The 16,222-nt window shown below is 47.8% G+C and overlaps 1 protein-coding gene across 1 annotated transcript in view; it reads left to right on the top strand.

The window, feature by feature from the left end:
• The window catches only part of CLPB (ClpB family mitochondrial disaggregase), a 72,117-nt gene that overhangs the window by 30,988 nt on the left and 24,907 nt on the right, over positions 1-16,222 (top strand). The window contains exon 6 of the mRNA XM_066208986.1: positions 12,993-13,090. Within this exon, the coding sequence (XP_066065083.1) occupies positions 12,993-13,090 (98 nt within the window). The remainder of the gene's footprint in view (positions 1-12,992; positions 13,091-16,222) is intronic.

Genomic DNA, 16,222 nt, shown 5'->3' on the forward strand with positions numbered 1-16,222 from the left:
TTCACTGTCATCTCTTGTATACTCACCTGGGCAACGTGTTCAGTGCTCGACTGTCTTCATGGGGAAAAAGCTTATCAGCACTAGTGGAGTAGAATGAGAAGATGCATTTAGCCAACAAAATAGGAATGTGCTGCCATGACAACGGTTTTTATATGTACCCTCCTGCTGTTCCTTCTGGATGATATTTGTGACTCTTGTGCTGTTCTCCAGAGCTGGCATCTGCTTAGTGTGTACCTGCACATGCACAGTGCTTTTACCCTGTTCCTTAGACTACCAAGCTGGTCCATAGTTCTGCTGTTCTCCAGGTGTGATGTCCTCTGTCCCCAGCATTCCTACTCCTCCCACAATTTCAAAAGCTCTCCTCCTGCAATGTTCCCAAGGTCACCTAGAGATGAGCCAGCCACAGCAACGCTTTGCCTGCCTCTGGTATATGCTGCCAGCAGCCTCTGCCAGGTGGAACGTAAAGTGGCCACCTGTCCCAGCCTGGCCCTACCAGAGACAGGCTCACTCGGGTCTGGCTGGCCAGATGCTGATTTTTGTGAAGGTTTGAGGAATGTTGTAGTCTTTGTGGTGTGGGCATCTCAGAAGTTAATTCTAGGGAAGCAAACAAGTATCTGATGGTATGCCATGGTCTCATAAGGCTCATTCCTTAAGAAAGCAGTTAAAAAGATAATAGAAAGTAGCATCTGTGATGCCTAAACATCCCCAGATGGGATGAGGAAAATTAATTGTGGCAACATTGAACCTTGATACTCATCTGTACTATGTGCTTATTATCTTTCACAAATAGAAATATAAGAGTGAAAGGGTAAGATTCTGTAGCACTGAACTCCATGTCAGGGTTTCTCTGGGAGTCTTACAGATACCAGAACCTCAGCTCCTGGCCATAAATAAACCCAGAAACAAAGGAAACAATGAAAGAAATTCTATTGCAAAGGCAGGGTCCCTTGCAGGGAAGAGAGCTGAAAAAGCAGGCAGCTGCTTAGGAAGCTGTGGGACTGTGTGGACAGGGTGGCTGGGAAGTCTTCAGACAAAAATACTGGCCCAAATGGAGTCCATTGCATTTTTCTGACATAGAAGCCCCCCTCCATGTTCACAGCACATGTAGGCATTGTGTGAACACAGAATCTGGCATGGTCCCAGAGCATATAACTTAGTGCTCGTCTGTTGCATGGGCCAACAGCACTTCACTCAGTGGCCATGGGCACTGGTGGTCAGAAGGAACTGCTCCAACAACACCTCTGGGATCAGTTGTGGGCAGGGATGCCCACAGGAGGAGCAGAGCAGAGAGGAATGGGCTTTACTTGCTTGAGCAACAGATAGTGAATGCACAGACCTGGAAGGGCTTTGAGGGAGAGTGCAAGGGGCTCTGGGGTGTTACAGAGTGTGGCAGTAGGGTTAAAGTGCTGGAAAAGTCCTTGTCACAGCAGTATTGGGAACAGATCTGTGCAGAGAGAGCCTGCTGGAGATCTGGAGAGTGTTTCATATATGTCATGATGTGAATCATAGAATCACAGAATGGTTTGGACTGACCACTCCCAGTCTGTCTCTGGAGCAGAGGGGTTTCAGCCCTCAGAGCACCTCTGTGGCCTCCTCTGGACTCACTCCAGCAGTTCTAGGTCCTTCTGTTGTTGGACTACAGAGCTGGAGGCAGGTCTGCGGGTGGGGTCTCACCTGAGTGGGGCAGAAGGGCGGAATTACCTGGAATAGCATTTTCTACAGATATCTGCTTTTCATTTCTGCCTTGGAAAGCCTCCTTGCATGACCCGTATTATCAGTTGATTGAAAGTACCAAGCCAGCTTCTTGGTTACCCTAAGTACAGGTAAAAGATGGGGGAAAATAAGTGAAGTTGACACTAAAGAATTTTTCTGTCCTGAATAAATCATTGTAAGGAATAAGTCCACCTTATTTCTCCAGTTGTGCCCTGCTTAGGTCTCCGAGTACTGTTCCAGTCCAGGCCTCAGTTCACAGAGGCAACTGTTCTAGAAATGTTTCTGTGTCTGTCCTGGAGCCACTGCCATCCCTGTGAATGGCCCTTTCTCTGCCTGGTGCCCACAGAGAGTTCTTTGGTTGAAGCCAAGTGTCTCAGCTTGAAAGAACTCACGTGGATCTCAGAAAAAAAAAAAAGCATTTAACAATCTATGGGACTGTGTTTGTTTGGGTACAAATGGAAGGATTGTGTGAAATCAAAGTGAAAATTCAGAACTTATCCAGAAAATGTGACGATCACTCATCACTATTCCATTCTTAGTCCAGCCCTGCAGAAATACTTCTGGATCCTGTTCAAAAGCCTACACTAAGAGTTCATTTTCAAGCGAAAATCCTTCTCTTGTAGAGCATGTCCCAGTGCTCAGATCCTGGAGACAGCAACCCACCAGTGGGAATCTCCATTTGGTGATGGCGTGAAAGATCCCATTGAAGCCCTGGTAGAATCCCAAGGCTGAGTTGACAGTGTTCCTCAGATATTAATCCCTGTTCACCATCCACAATACCCACTTACCGTTTGCAGTCATGGTTAGGATGCAGATTTATGAGGATAATTTGCTAAATGTATTAAGCTACATCTTTCTGTCAGGTGTACTGAGCTGCTGGGGTGACAGGAGACCCTTCCCTGCCCTTTCAGCAAGTTTTGGGTGCTGGAGTTGGATTTCCTGATGGGTGCATGATAGGAGGATTTCAGGGCATTCACTGGGGGTGTTCCCCTCCTCCCAGTTCCATGCGATAACAAAGCAGCGGACCCCTGCCTCCTTGTCAGTGTAATCTAGGATGAATACATGGCCAAGGGTTTTGGTGTGGAGATCGAACACTGTTCAGCCCTTTGTGAGGGTAATGCCCCTGTGCTGCCATTGACATCACACACAGGGTGGCTTCTGGTTGCTGACATGGAACAGGCTCCCCTTGATCTCTCCCTACACCTGCCTTTTACTAACTCTCCATTTACTCTTCCCCTAACTTCCCTTGCTGGTGCCCTGCCCTCAGGCCAAAGCCATTAACCACCCAGCCCCTCTCTGCTCCAACCACTTCCCTACCCCTCTGTTGTTTTTTCAGGGAAGCCCCCTGCACTTGCCCCTCATCCCACATCCCTAGCCTTTTGTGGCCCATTCAGTGACTCGCTTGACCCCTCCAGGACCTTATAGCCCTGTGGTCAGCATGTGTGTGCCCAGCAGACCGCGAGACGAAGTGGCGGCTCTGTTGTCCTTTCGGGCAGTTGTTGGTGACATTTCACAGTCCCGTGACCTGAGGCAACACCATAAATATTGGTGTTTGGGGAAGGGGTGGGTGAGCACTCGCATCCACAGAGTGCACCAGTTGCTACTGCAGGCACAATTGATTCCAGGGACTATGTGTTTGGCTCAGAGGAAGGCAGGCAGGGTCACCAGCTCACTGGTGACAGAAATCTCCTTGTTTTAGAGAGAGCTTTTATTATGTCAATATTTAAGTGAAATAGCCAGTATTAAAAGGTGCATCTTTCTGGCAATGGTGTAACCTAGCCAACATCAACCACCCTTCTACAAATGGTTCTGCTCTAGAACCTGACGCTGAAATGCAGGGAGCCAGAGGAGTTCAGGCAGGCACTGACGCATGTGTCCAGAGCAAGTAATGGAGATTCTTTGAGGGCTGGAGCCCCTCTGCTCTGGAGACAGGCTGGGAGAACTGGGGTTGTTCACCGTGGAGAAAGGAAGGCTCCAGGGAGACCTTAAAGCACCTGCCAGTGCCTAAGAGGCCTCCAATAGAACTGGAGAGGGACTCTGGATAAGTATGTGGAGTCACAGGGCAAGTCAGGGCTCCCCACTGCCAGAGGGCAGGGTTAGATGGGATATTGGGAAGAAATTCTTCCCTGTGAGGGTGGTTAGGCCCTGGCACAGGTTGCCAAGAGGAGCTGTGGCTGCCCCATTCCTGGAAGTGTTCCAGGCCAGGTTGGAGCAGCCAGGTCTTGTGGAAGGTATCCCTGCCCATGGCAGGGGAGTGGAATGAGGTGGGCTTTGGGGTCTGTTCAGCCCAAACAATCTTGTGATTCTGTGATTCAGAGCTAGGGACAGCACTGCTGCTGCTCAGGGATTTGCCCGGCATGTAAATGACCCTTCTCCCAGCATGAGAAATTGTTCCCCTTTCACAGCCTTGTGCTGGGAAAAGTTGTCATAACTATTCTAACCTTTCAGTAAATTAAAGTTATACTAGGCATAGCACAGAAGAAGATGCTGCAGGAACTGTCTTAGGTTGGAGCTTACAAAAGGCAAAATCGGAATATTGTGAGCACTCACTTATGTATACATCTGAGAAACTAGGCACAGAAAGAAGCATAGAAGCCAAGTTTCCCTGGTGTGTAGCAGCTCAGCTGCCATTTTTTCTAGGATCTCAAAATTCATTTCCAAGTGCTTTTCCAAGGTGTGTTTGGTCTGTCCATGTAGCAAGGGATTGTCTGAACTGTCATTTGCTGATGTGTGGAAGTGTTGTTTTCACACGGTTGTGTGGCAGTGCACTACTCTGCTGCTTCATGTAGCTGAATAGGGGGTTCTATCTCCTATCCTTGCCTAAAAGTAGAGCAGTTCCTTCCTCCAGAGACTGACCTGCGCCAGTTCCTGGGACCTCCTCTCTCTCTACTCCACTGCAGAAACCAACACTTGCCCTCCTGCCAGACCTGAGCAGGCTCCATATGTGTCCCATTCTATGCAGTGCTCTCCTCATCCCTGACTGCCCTGCTTTCCATTTCCCATATTCAGAAATCATCCCCTCTGCTCCCAGCTCCTCCTAGAGCCAGCACACAGGCTGACAAGGCTGTTACTGCATTGGAAATTCCTCCTGCATAGGAAATACTCCTAAGTACACCCTTAGCAGAATCACAGGATTAAAAAATGGTTTGGGTTGTAAGGGATCTTAAAGTTCTTCTCATTCCACCCCACTGCCATGGGCAGGAACATCTTCCACTAATTCAGATTGCTCCAACCCCATCCAACCTGGCCTTGAACATTTCCAGGGATGGGGCAGCCACAGTTTCTCTGGGCAACCTGTGCCAGGGCCTCACCAACCTCACAGGGAAGAATTTTTTCCTAATATGCAATCTACTGCGTCTGCAGTAGATACCTGCCCTCTGTCAATGGGAAGCCATTCCCCCTTGTCCTGTCACTCCTTGCCCTTGTCCAAAGATCCTCTTCAGCAATCTTGGAGTCTCTCATCTCTAATTAGATGTGAAAGAGAGAGAGGAAGAAATGAACATACATTTGTGAAAACATTTTAGCTGAAGCTGCAATAACCTGGTCTGCTGAACTCGATTTGCTGGTAAATTTAGCCCAGTGCATTTGTTCCTAATGTTGTGCACTCCTCTACTCAGTCCAATGTAATTGCAGATCTTATGAGTAGGGTGAGTGATGGGTAAACAGATTACAGAGCCAGCATTGCAAGGGATGGGCTTTGGACATCAGAAGGCAAAAGTGCTTATGGTATTCTCTGGAAAAATCAGGTTCTAATTAGTTGGGTTTTTCTAACCAAATTAATTTCTTATTAAGTACTGCATAATATATCTTGGAGTGTTTTATGTTTCATCCCAGATTAAAAGAGTCCATTCTTCCGGAGGGAGAGTAAAGGATATTCCTAGAGAGTAGGCTCTCAGGTCCCCAGCAGCCTATTTCAGAGAGGAGATACCTTTGGTTTTAACACATCCTGAGAAATTAAGGTTTTGCTGCAGTCAGCAGTTACCACAGTAAACAAGAGCTCAGGGCAGAACTCCTCCCTCTCTACAACTCACTCAAAGGAGGGTGGTGCCAGGTGGGGGTCGGGCTTTTCTCTCAGGTGACAAGCAACAGGATGAGAGGAAACTGCCTCAATTTGTGCCAGGGGAGGTTTAGGTTGGATATGGGGAAAATTTCTTACCCAAAAGGGTTGTTCAGCCTTGGCACAGGCTGCCCAGGACAGTATTGGAGTACCCATCCATGGAGGGATTTAAAGGCCTTGTGGGTACAGCACTTGTGGACATGGGTAAGTGCTGAGGGAGCGTTTGGACTTGATGGTTTGGCAGGGCTTTTCCAACCCAGAAAATTCCATTAAACTATTCTATGACTCTGTGACAGGCTCTGTAAACCACGTTGTGCAGAGTAAAGCTCTGCACAACCTGTGTTGCTTCTTCCTGTTTTTCCTTTAGAGTAGATGGGACAAGGTTTGGCTTGCAAGCAGGTCAGAGCATACAAATGCAGCCACTGTGGATGCAGCTGTCCCCAGGAATGCAAGTCCCAGTGGCTGGCAAGGCCCTTTTTGGCAAATGACAGGCATGGTAGCTGTCCTGGGTGGTCTGTTGTGGAGGTTTGCTGCCCAGACCAGCTGTCATGCCAGAGTGCCTGACATCCTCTCTCCCTCTCCATGCTCATATTTACAAGGGAATGTGAAAAATTCCGTATTGATTCCTTCTGTTGCACTGTAAATTTTGCAAAAGATGATTAAATAGTGCAATAGCATCTGCGAGTGTCGAGGCTCAATATGTTCTGGGCCAGCGTATTGATCCTTTGTCTGACCGCAGCCAGTTCCACTCCCCACCATGCCAGACCAGTAATTAAAATCCTATCAAATTGGGATTTAGAAACCAATCATATCCCAGCATCGAGGCATCCAGCATCCAACTGTGATGAGAGCAATAAGAGTCCTAAGTGCCAGCACATTTCTGTCTCTGTTGGAGCACTTAGAAATGGTTTTCCCTTAGGGCAGGGGAGTAAATAGATCCCTCTTGAAGTGTTTTCTGGGGACAAACTTGACAGTGGCAACATGCTTGGCATGATCTTAAGAGCTCTGTACACATGAGTATATGGAGAAAAGGTGATTGATACATGGGAAGAGTATGATTCTGTAGTTTCCTCTCTCTTACCTTACAAAACAAGAGTCAGGACTCAGGTGGATTGTTTTTGCACACATTTGTCTAGTAGGCATAGACCAACTTACACTCAGATTCCAATAAAGCAAGAGTGGAAGGTGCACACATTTAAGACGTCCATTCATTCTTTCCCTGTTTCTTCTATTGTAACTTTCCCATTTGCCATAGAATCAGAGGACAGTTTTGGATTGGAAGTGACCTTCAGGCTCATCTTGTTACAAACCCTCACTATGGACAGGGACACCTCTCAATGGATCAGGTTGCTCCAAGTCCTGTCCAGCCTGGCCTTGATCTTTATCACTTACAGAAACTCACCCTCTCTGGCTGACTTCCAGCTTCCAGAAGTCAGTCCTTATGGCTCAGAGGTCCTAGCTTTTATTCCTAAAGAAGGGGCTTCTTTTAAATCCTTTTTTACCTGTAGGTTTTTTACATTTAATTTGCCAAAGCAAGCACTTCTTTTGGTCTTATTCATCTCCCCTGGGTTTGGAAGGATGATGGTGTGGTTTATTCCTAAGATCCTAACTCTTCTTGTGATAAGGACTTTAATAAATACCATGGGTTTCTTCAGTCTTTACATCCATGTTTCTGACAGTTACCTGCTGGTAGGCTGCTCCTTTGTTTCTGGCAAGATCATTGTTTTTCCCTTGTGGTACAAAGCTCCTTGGCCATGGATTCTTTGCTGGGTTTTCTGGTGAGGAAGTCTGGCATGAACATGTGTCACATTGCAGTGTGGTGCTTAGGAGCTGAGGTTTGGAGAAAGCCTTTTGCTTTGTCCAAGGCTGAATTAAAGCTTGCACGTTGTCTTGGGAGCTTTCTTAGTGCCAGAGTTCTTAGTCTTTGGTTTTCACTAGTTTAACAATTTATTGGTGTTCTGCTCTTTACCCTTGCAGTCCCTGGGCTAGTTTTCAGTGTGTTCCAGTGCCCTTCAGTCTCTCAGAGGGCTGGCCCTTATGCTGTATTTTCCCTGCTTGGTCAGGGCATTTCATTCTGTACAAATCCTGTGTCACTGGCTCATACAATTGCCTTTTTACCTTATTTTTGTTTCCACTCTTTAATACCTGACCTCACCGCTCCACCAATGCAGCTCAGTCCTTACCTGCAGTCCAGTTTACATGCTGCTTCAAACAGTCTCCTCCTTTGCCTCTGTTCCAGCCTACACATCTCAGTCCTGAACATTACGTGACTATTGTGTCTGTCCAAGTACATTAAGATTTGTGTTCAGTCTCGTTCACAAGGTTTGGGAGCACTGGTTAAGCTGCACCTCCAAGAGGACCTCTTCTTGCTGGTTGTTACCTGGCCTTGTCAGCATCTGACCATCTCAGAGCTCTGGATGTCTGCTTTTCCATGTAAACTCTACTCCAGAAACGTCTAATTCTTAGTTAAGTCTAAATCCTTCCTTCACAGAATAACATAATGATTTGGACTGGAAGAGACCTTAAGCTGCTCCAGTTCCAATCTCCTGCCATGGAGAGAGACACCTTCCAGTAGGAAGAGATTTCTCTAAGCTCCATCCAACCTAGGTGGACAAATTTAGGTTGGAAAGGTTTCTTAGGCTTTGAGAGTGAGGTCACTGGACGAAGGGAGCACGGATCCTGTTCCCTAGAGCTCTGTGAGGAGTGCTGCCAGCCCAGGGCTGTGCATTAGGCAGCACTTGATGTGATGTGGGGTGAAACTGGAGCTGGTGCCGGTGCAATGTGTGTGCCCAGGTGGACAATAAGACCAAGGGGATCTCAGCTTGTGTCACCAATAGTGTGGCCAGCAGGACCAGGACAGTGACTGATCCCTGTACTGGGCACTGGTGAGGTCTCACCTCAAATCTTGAGGTCAGTTTTGTGCCCCTCATGGGAGAAAAGGGGGTTCAGGGGGGATCTTGTCATTCTCTACTACTACTCAAAAGGAGATTGTTGCCAGGTTCTCCCAGGCAACAAGTGACTGGATAAGAAGAAACGGCCTCAAGTTGTACCAGGGGAAGTTTAGGTTGAATATTAGAGAAAATTCCTTCTCTGAAAGTGTTGTCCAGCCCTGGCACAGGCTGCCCAGGGCAGTGGTGGAGTCCCCATCCGTGGAGGGATTTAACAGATATGTAGATGTTGCACATGGGGACTTCCTTCCTGGTCTAGGGTGATGGCAACTCAATGTGTCCACTTCCAGCACCCTCAGCAGCAGCCACCATGGGCTTTGGTACTTCCAGGTTCCTCTTTCTGGGATTTAGTTCCCTTCAACAGTAAAAAGAGTTTATTTGCTGCTCAGTTCCAGGATATTGGATTCAGCAGAGTCTGCTGCAGGGAAAGGGATTCTCTCCAAGTCCCCTCAGTGTGCTGGAGCACTGGATGGGTCCATGGCGGTGACCTAGGAAGAAGGGGTGCTCACAGAGCCTGCTAAAAGATCTTGAGGTACTCCTGGGTGCAGTGCCATGAGAAGCAGAGAGAAGTGCCCTCAGGTTCATCCCTGCTCCCTGTGCCTAGGTGCAGTCTGTACCTGTCCTGCCCAGGGGCCAAGTGTGCTCAGACCCTCCACTCAGGACAGATTCGGTGCTTGGGTTTTATATTGGAGAGAATGGCTTTGTGCTGGAGAGAATGGCTTTGTACTGGTTCAATGGTGTTATACTGGGGAGAATGACATTCCTCTTCATGGCAAGAGGGTTGGAAATAAATGGTCTTTATGGTCCCTTTGGACTCAAACTAGTCAGTGTTTCTGTGATTCTATGAATGGGTTTATAGTGGGGAGAATTACTTCATACTGGGACAACAGTTTTATACTGGGGAGAGTGGCTTTATGCAATGGCTGTATTATGTAAGTGGGGATTTGTATCTTCTCCCAGATAACAAGTGATAGATAGCACAAGAGGAAATGGCCTCAAGTTGTGCCAGGGGAGGTTTAGGTTGGATATAGGGAAAATTCCTTCCCTTAAAGGGTTGTCCAGCCCTGGCACAGGCTGCCCAGGACAGCGGTGGTGTCCCCATCCATGAAGGGGATGGCCACGTAGTTTTGGCACTTGGGTACATGGGTTAGTGGTGGCCTTGGCAGTGCTGGAGGAATGGTTGGATTCAATGGTGTCAGAGGGCTTTTCATACCTAAAATGTTTTGTGATTCTATCCTTGTTGAATGGCTTTATACTGGGAGAATGGCTTTTCCTGACTTTCCAGACTGAAGTAGTGCTGTCTTCTGTGCCAGAGATTTGAGCAAGCACTCATTCGGTTGCCACCTCCACCATATTGTACTTTCTGGACACCAAAGAAGGAAGATAGGAGACACTGAACATTTTGGCATCTTGTCTTTCCATAACACAGGTCACCACAGGCCACTGCTGCTGCCCAGCTCATTTGCAGGCAGGACCTCCGGAGTCCTGATGCCACCATCAGGACAGGGACTGTCTCATGCCAGTTCTCCATCCCCACACCCCACTCCTGGGAGCAGCTCAGGACCCAAACACTCAGCTGGAGGCTACCTGTGGGTATGCCCAGGAGCAGGAGCTTTTGCACCTTCTGGCTGGGCTATGAAAAAAGGTCCTCAAGAGTCCTTTCCTTGTCCCAGTACACAGGGTTTTCTCAAGCTGTGATCTGTCCACTCTTGGGAGCAATGTCATTCTCTGTTTGTCCATATGAGGCTCCAACGCCACTGTGTGCCCTGTTCTGTCTGTTAGAAGTGTAAACCTTGTTCTGGCTGCAGCAGGCTCAGATCTTCTGCCCTGACAGTATGGAGTGACAACAGCAGGGTCTTGGGGCTGCCGAGGACACAGGGAGCATTACTGGGATGTTCCTCCAGGTTCTGTCTGTGCCCTTTCGCATTCTTCTTTTTCTCCTGCCATCTCTCCCTCCTCTTGCAATCCCTATCCCTATCCTGACAGCAGTAGGGGACCTAAGTACCAGTATCCACTGTGTTGCCAGCTCTATTGACAGTTATCCAGAATTTGAAGGAATTCAAGACAAATTGTTAGGGGGATGGAGTTAATAAAATTTGAAAAATTGAGGCCTGTCACTCCACTAAACTTTTTTCGATCCCACTGACAGAAACATATTTCCCCAATGAGTGACCTTCTGCAGCTGCTGCAGCGCCACAGTGCTGGGCGGGTGCAGGGAGAGAACCCCCACGCTATTTATCAAATATTATCAGACGGGGCCTTCTAATATGAGCATGGAGGGTGGGAGGAGGCAACGGGCTCATACAGCCTGAGGTGCTGCCCAGGTGTCCATCTCCAGCTACAGACAGCGAGTGGGAGGTGACAAATTGCCTTCTATTAAGTCGTGGAAGGTTGACATCCCCTTGGATACTGCTGCAGCCTGTGGCACAGGGTGGGAGAGGGCAGGAGAGGAGGTGGGGATGTGGAATGGGGTCAGCCAGGGCACTGACAGACCAGTGGCCATTTTTACCTTCAATTAGCAAGCCAAGTGATACTGTTATTTATGGCAGCATAATATTTTATTGCTGCCTGTACTCGAGGTTGGAATTGACCAGTTACAGGAGTCAGGTTCTATCAATTATTGCAGCAATTAGTCAAGTCGTCAAAGCCATTAACAGGGGGATTAGGCCAATATTGGAGAGCCATTATTGATAGATCCAGGGCCAAGCCAAACAAATCCTCCATCAGAAATGAGAGTAGGCCTAGCCTTGAGGATGTCATCATTTGGAGAAGTCAGGAATATGCCCCACTGCTCACTGCACAGACCCAGGTGGGTTTTGGCGAGGGGGAAGCATCAGAGCACTGTCTCTTTAACGTGTATGGAGCAGCCAGCTCCAGCAGTGTGTAATCTCACCTGTCTTGATCGTATTCGTTATTTGTGAAGACAAGGCTTGCCATAGAAATTAGTCCATGTCGAATGTTTATGGAGCACATTTTTCATTCTGTAAGCAAATATAGTTCCCTGATGCCAGTGCCTAGGAATGGCTAATCTCTCCGGCTCTGCTCCCACAGACTCCTCTTACTTCGTTTATCTATTCTGATTGCTGCTCACCGTTACTGAGCACTCCTGATGTTTTGCGCTCTCTCATGGCACAGGAGCAGGTCGGTCTGCCTCTGCCAAGGTACTTGCCTCATTCCCATGTTTCCGGCAGGAGCACAGAATGATTCAGGCTGGAAGGGACACCAGTGAAGTCATCTGGACCAACTCCCCCACTCAGGCAGGAGGGCATTGCACAGAATTGCAGTGGAATGATTGGGATAGAAGATGTCCTGGACCTGATGAGCACAGTTATAGGCTCTTCCTCCACCAGGCTGCCTTCCAAGGCATGACAATTGGTGGGATGGTCAGTTTCAGCACCAGTTTGGGGGATTTGGGACCAATTTGAAGGTTCATTCTCATAAACTCTTGTGGTTAGGGGCTGCTGTGGGGTCATGGAGTGCACCAGTGTTAAAGTCTCTGCCTTAGAGACAGCTCCTGAGATACTGAGAATCAGAGATGAATCCCACGACCTTGTTTGCCACTCTGGCTATTGCCCATTACCCCTGTCTCCTGATACCACTGAGTTTCCCTCCATAAACTTCCCAAAGGACCAGTTTGACATGGAATGCTCTTCTGCAGTCCAGTGTATCTAGGAGGGAGAGCTCTCTCCATGTGCACGTGTTTCTGTGGGGTGCCCATCCAACTCAGTCCAGCTCAGTCTTTGGGATTTGTAGTTTTTTTGGTTGGTTTTTTTGGGGGGGTTTGGGGTGGTTTTTTTGGGGTTTTTTTTATTATACTCCAAGGAAGGGTGTGATTTTCCCCTAGAAGTGCTCCAGGGGCTCAGTGGAGCAGCTGGTCCACAGGCGACAGCCAACTCCAGCTTCATCTCCAGCTTCAGCTCCAGCTCCAGTTGGCACAGACAGTGCATCCAGTTGAAGCTGTAATGGTCCCATGTGGCTCCCACAGGACTGAGAGTGGGTGTTTTCGTGAGACTGTACTTCCTTCTGGTGACCATGTGCTCTCATCCCCCCTCAGCATCTCTTCACTGACAAGCCAGCTGTTAGCAGTGACAATCCCTTTTCTTCCTCCCTGGAGATCCATACTTGCAACCGCTGGTTGTACATTTTCTCTTTCTGTTCCAGACACCCTCCAGAGCAAAGGTTAGGAGGGGACACAGACAGGATATGCTTCCTTCTCCTTCTGTCCCAAGACTGAACTCCAAGCTCCTCATCTTACTCATTTCTTGTGCTATCAGGTGCCAACCCCCTGCAGAAGAATGAAATGGGACACACACCCCTGGATTACGCCCGTGAAGGGGAGGTCATGAACCTTCTGAGAGCATCAGAGGCAAAGGTGAGCCTGAGATTCTGGCCAGTTTGGATTTCCTTTCCCACTACAAGAACAATTTTAAAGAAGATGTCGTGTGGATGTGGTGCATGGGGACATGGGTTAGTGGTAGCCTTGGCAGTGCTGGGTGAGCAGTTGTACTCGATGATCTGAAAGCTCTTTTCCAACCCTAACCATTCTATGATTCTATGATTTTAGGGTGCAAGAGATGGAAGAGCACCTTAGCACCCCTACAGCTCCATCCTTTTCCAAAAGAAGTCTGTAAAAATTAACAACATGATGCATAAGGAAAAACACACACTTCTGTAGTATTTTAACTGTGGCTGTGCCCACCTCTTCCAAGTTACTCACTCAGCAGTGACCAGCCCAGGACCAGTAATGCTGCTCTGTAACCCCTGGATGCAGTAAAATCCAGAGCCTGTTTTTACTGTGTTTTCTGAAATTCTCTGTCAAACAAGCAGGGCTGAGAATCCAGAGTCCAGCTATGGCCTGGGATACAGATGTTCATGTGCACCAGTCTAATGCAAAAGACACTATTTCCGTGGTGTCTTCCCTTCAGCCTTTGTGTCCCATATGCATTAAAGAAGAAAAAGAAACACATTTGCCATTGTGGTTCCAATTGAAATGCCAGGAATCAGTGTATTTGCAGAGAAGTGGGCTACTAGACGATGAGGGATCTGCAGTTAGATCTCTGGGATTTAAAATTCCTGGGCAGAGGCCTTGTTCAGTGAATTATCAATGGGTAGGAGAGGCCATCAGAGCAGTAATGAGTGATACCTCATCCCTAGAAGTGTTCAAGGCAAGACTGGATGGGGTTTGGAGCAACCTGGTCTAGTGGAAGGTGTCTCTGCCCATGGCAGGGGTTGGAACTGGGTAATCTTTAAGATCACTTCCAACCCAAACCCTTCTGTGATGCCTTGTGAGCATCATCTCTCCAAGCAGAACAGATCAGCTAGGGCTGGGGATTCCCTGCATCCCAGATAAGGGGCATTCCCTTGCCACCAGACCGCAAGAGCAGGAGCTGAGGCACAAGGGGACCAGGTTTGTTCCTGGCTGCAAAGTTCCTCTGACATTGTGAACCTCAGTGTTTGTTCTGTGGTTTTGGAATTTAAACTTGCATGCTATAAGCTTGAGTTTAAGAACTTAGGACGAGTGGAGGATGAAGGTAATTAGAACTGTCAATTACTGCACGTAGGAGGTATTACCATGAAATAAACCCACTAGATGTCGACTGCTGCACTGTCTGTGAAAGTCATTGCTCAGGGAGGAGTTCAAAACCACATTCCCCAGTGCTAAACCTCTGTCCTAAGTAGGGACAGAGTGATCTTTCCTCCGCGAATCTCCATACTCCTTCCTGGCAAAGGAAATGCTGCTGTGGCTGTCCTCTGTGGCCCTGATGGCTGCTTTTGTGGCCAGTAGCACTATGTGGTCACTTTGGCAGCTCTGAGAGCAGATTTTCATAAAATCATGAAGGAAGGAACCTTAAATCTCATTCCACCCCACTGCCATGGGCAGGGATACCTTCCACTAGACCTGGTTGCTCCAAACCCTGTCCAACCTGGCTTGGAACACTTCCAGGCATGGAACAGCCACAGCTTCTATAGGCAACCTGTGCCAGGGCCTTGGAACCCTCACAGGGAATAATTTCTTCCCAATATTCCATCTAACCCTCCCCCCTGCCAGTGGGGAGCCCTGACTTGTCCTGTGATTCCACATCCTTGTTCAAGGTCACTCTCCAGCTCTCTTGGAGCCCTTTATGCCCTGGCAGGGGCTCTAAGGTCTCCCCAGAGCCTTCCCTTCTCCGGGTATACACCCCCAGCTCTCAGCCTGTCTCCAGAGCAGAGGTGATCCAGCCCTTGGAGTACGTCCATGTTCATCAGCTTCATTGTCCATTATCCCTCCAGCATTCCTCCCAAGCATGGCTGCATTAAGAAAACACTCCCAAGGGAAAAGGTTGATGAGCACAACACCAGCAGAACCAAACCTTGGCATAAAACCTGCAAAGGGTGACAGTGTCTTTCACTTTACAGGAAAAAGAATTTGAAAGATTAAAGGAAAACAGGATATAAACTGATCAGTTCAGAAGATGTCAGGGACATGGGCTAAGCTGTGATAGCTTTGTGGAGGTCTGGAGAGGGGTTATTCCACAGGAAGGGCAAAATAGATCTTGTGAGTTTAAAGAAAGGTTAAAATGAACTTTCAGTGCTCCAAGCTCCACATAGAAGGTTGTGCCCAAATTAACCAACAGCCAGTTTTCAAATAACCAAAAGAGACATTTTTCTCATGAAATATGCTTAAACCAGCAACCTGAGGATGTTCGGGATGGATAAAATAAGCACGTGAGTCACCACTGGAGGCTTGTTTTCCTGGAAAGGTCTGTCAAAGGTGACTCACTGGGATGAAATGGACGCCAGCTTCTGGTCAGGAGGTCTCACACTGCTGCTTCCAGAAGAGGGTTAGGGAAAGGGCAACTGTAAGCTGGAATATTTCTTCCTGGCTGAAATATTCCTTAAAAATCCTTCAGCAGACACTGATGGAGACAGGGGACATCACCAGATCAGTCTGACAGGGTGCAAAGAGGAGCTGAATGGCAAAGATGCTTGCAAGAGCCAAGCTCAGTCCAGGGGCTGCTATCCCTTCAGTGACAGAAGAAAGACACCAGTTTCAAGGGCTTTTCCCTCCCTTTTAGTCATAGATACTCAAGTGCTTATTTAAATTTCTTCAGACTGTTTAGCACTGGGAACCAACTCAAGATTCCTCAACACCAGGCAAGTGTGGTCTAAGCTCAGGAAAAAAACACACACAGTTCTGGTTTGTTTTTTTTAAGGAATAAAGGAAATCAAAATAAATTAAAAATACATATGAAAACTCCTTGTTATTCTGTCACAAGGATATGTAAATAAAATCTATGGGATATGTCCATCCCATAATAGTTCTGCCTATTCATTCTCTAGCAGTGATTAAAATGAGCAATAAATTCTCAAAGACTCTCAGTGGAATGCGGCTGCTGGGGAGGATGAAACCCTGGGAGCACCAGTTCCCCCCCAGCTGAATATTCATCACAGGCTGGCTTGGCAGTCTGGTGGTTTATATACAAGTACAATCATCTTCCTCAGGAACAGCTCCAGAGATATATTT

Source organism: Chamaea fasciata, unplaced genomic scaffold, assembly GCF_029207755.1.
Source record: "Chamaea fasciata isolate MVZ Bird 193981 ecotype frontalis unplaced genomic scaffold, bChaFas1.0.hap1 SCAF_2, whole genome shotgun sequence".
Classification (NCBI taxonomy): Eukaryota; Metazoa; Chordata; class Aves; order Passeriformes; family Sylviidae; genus Chamaea; species Chamaea fasciata.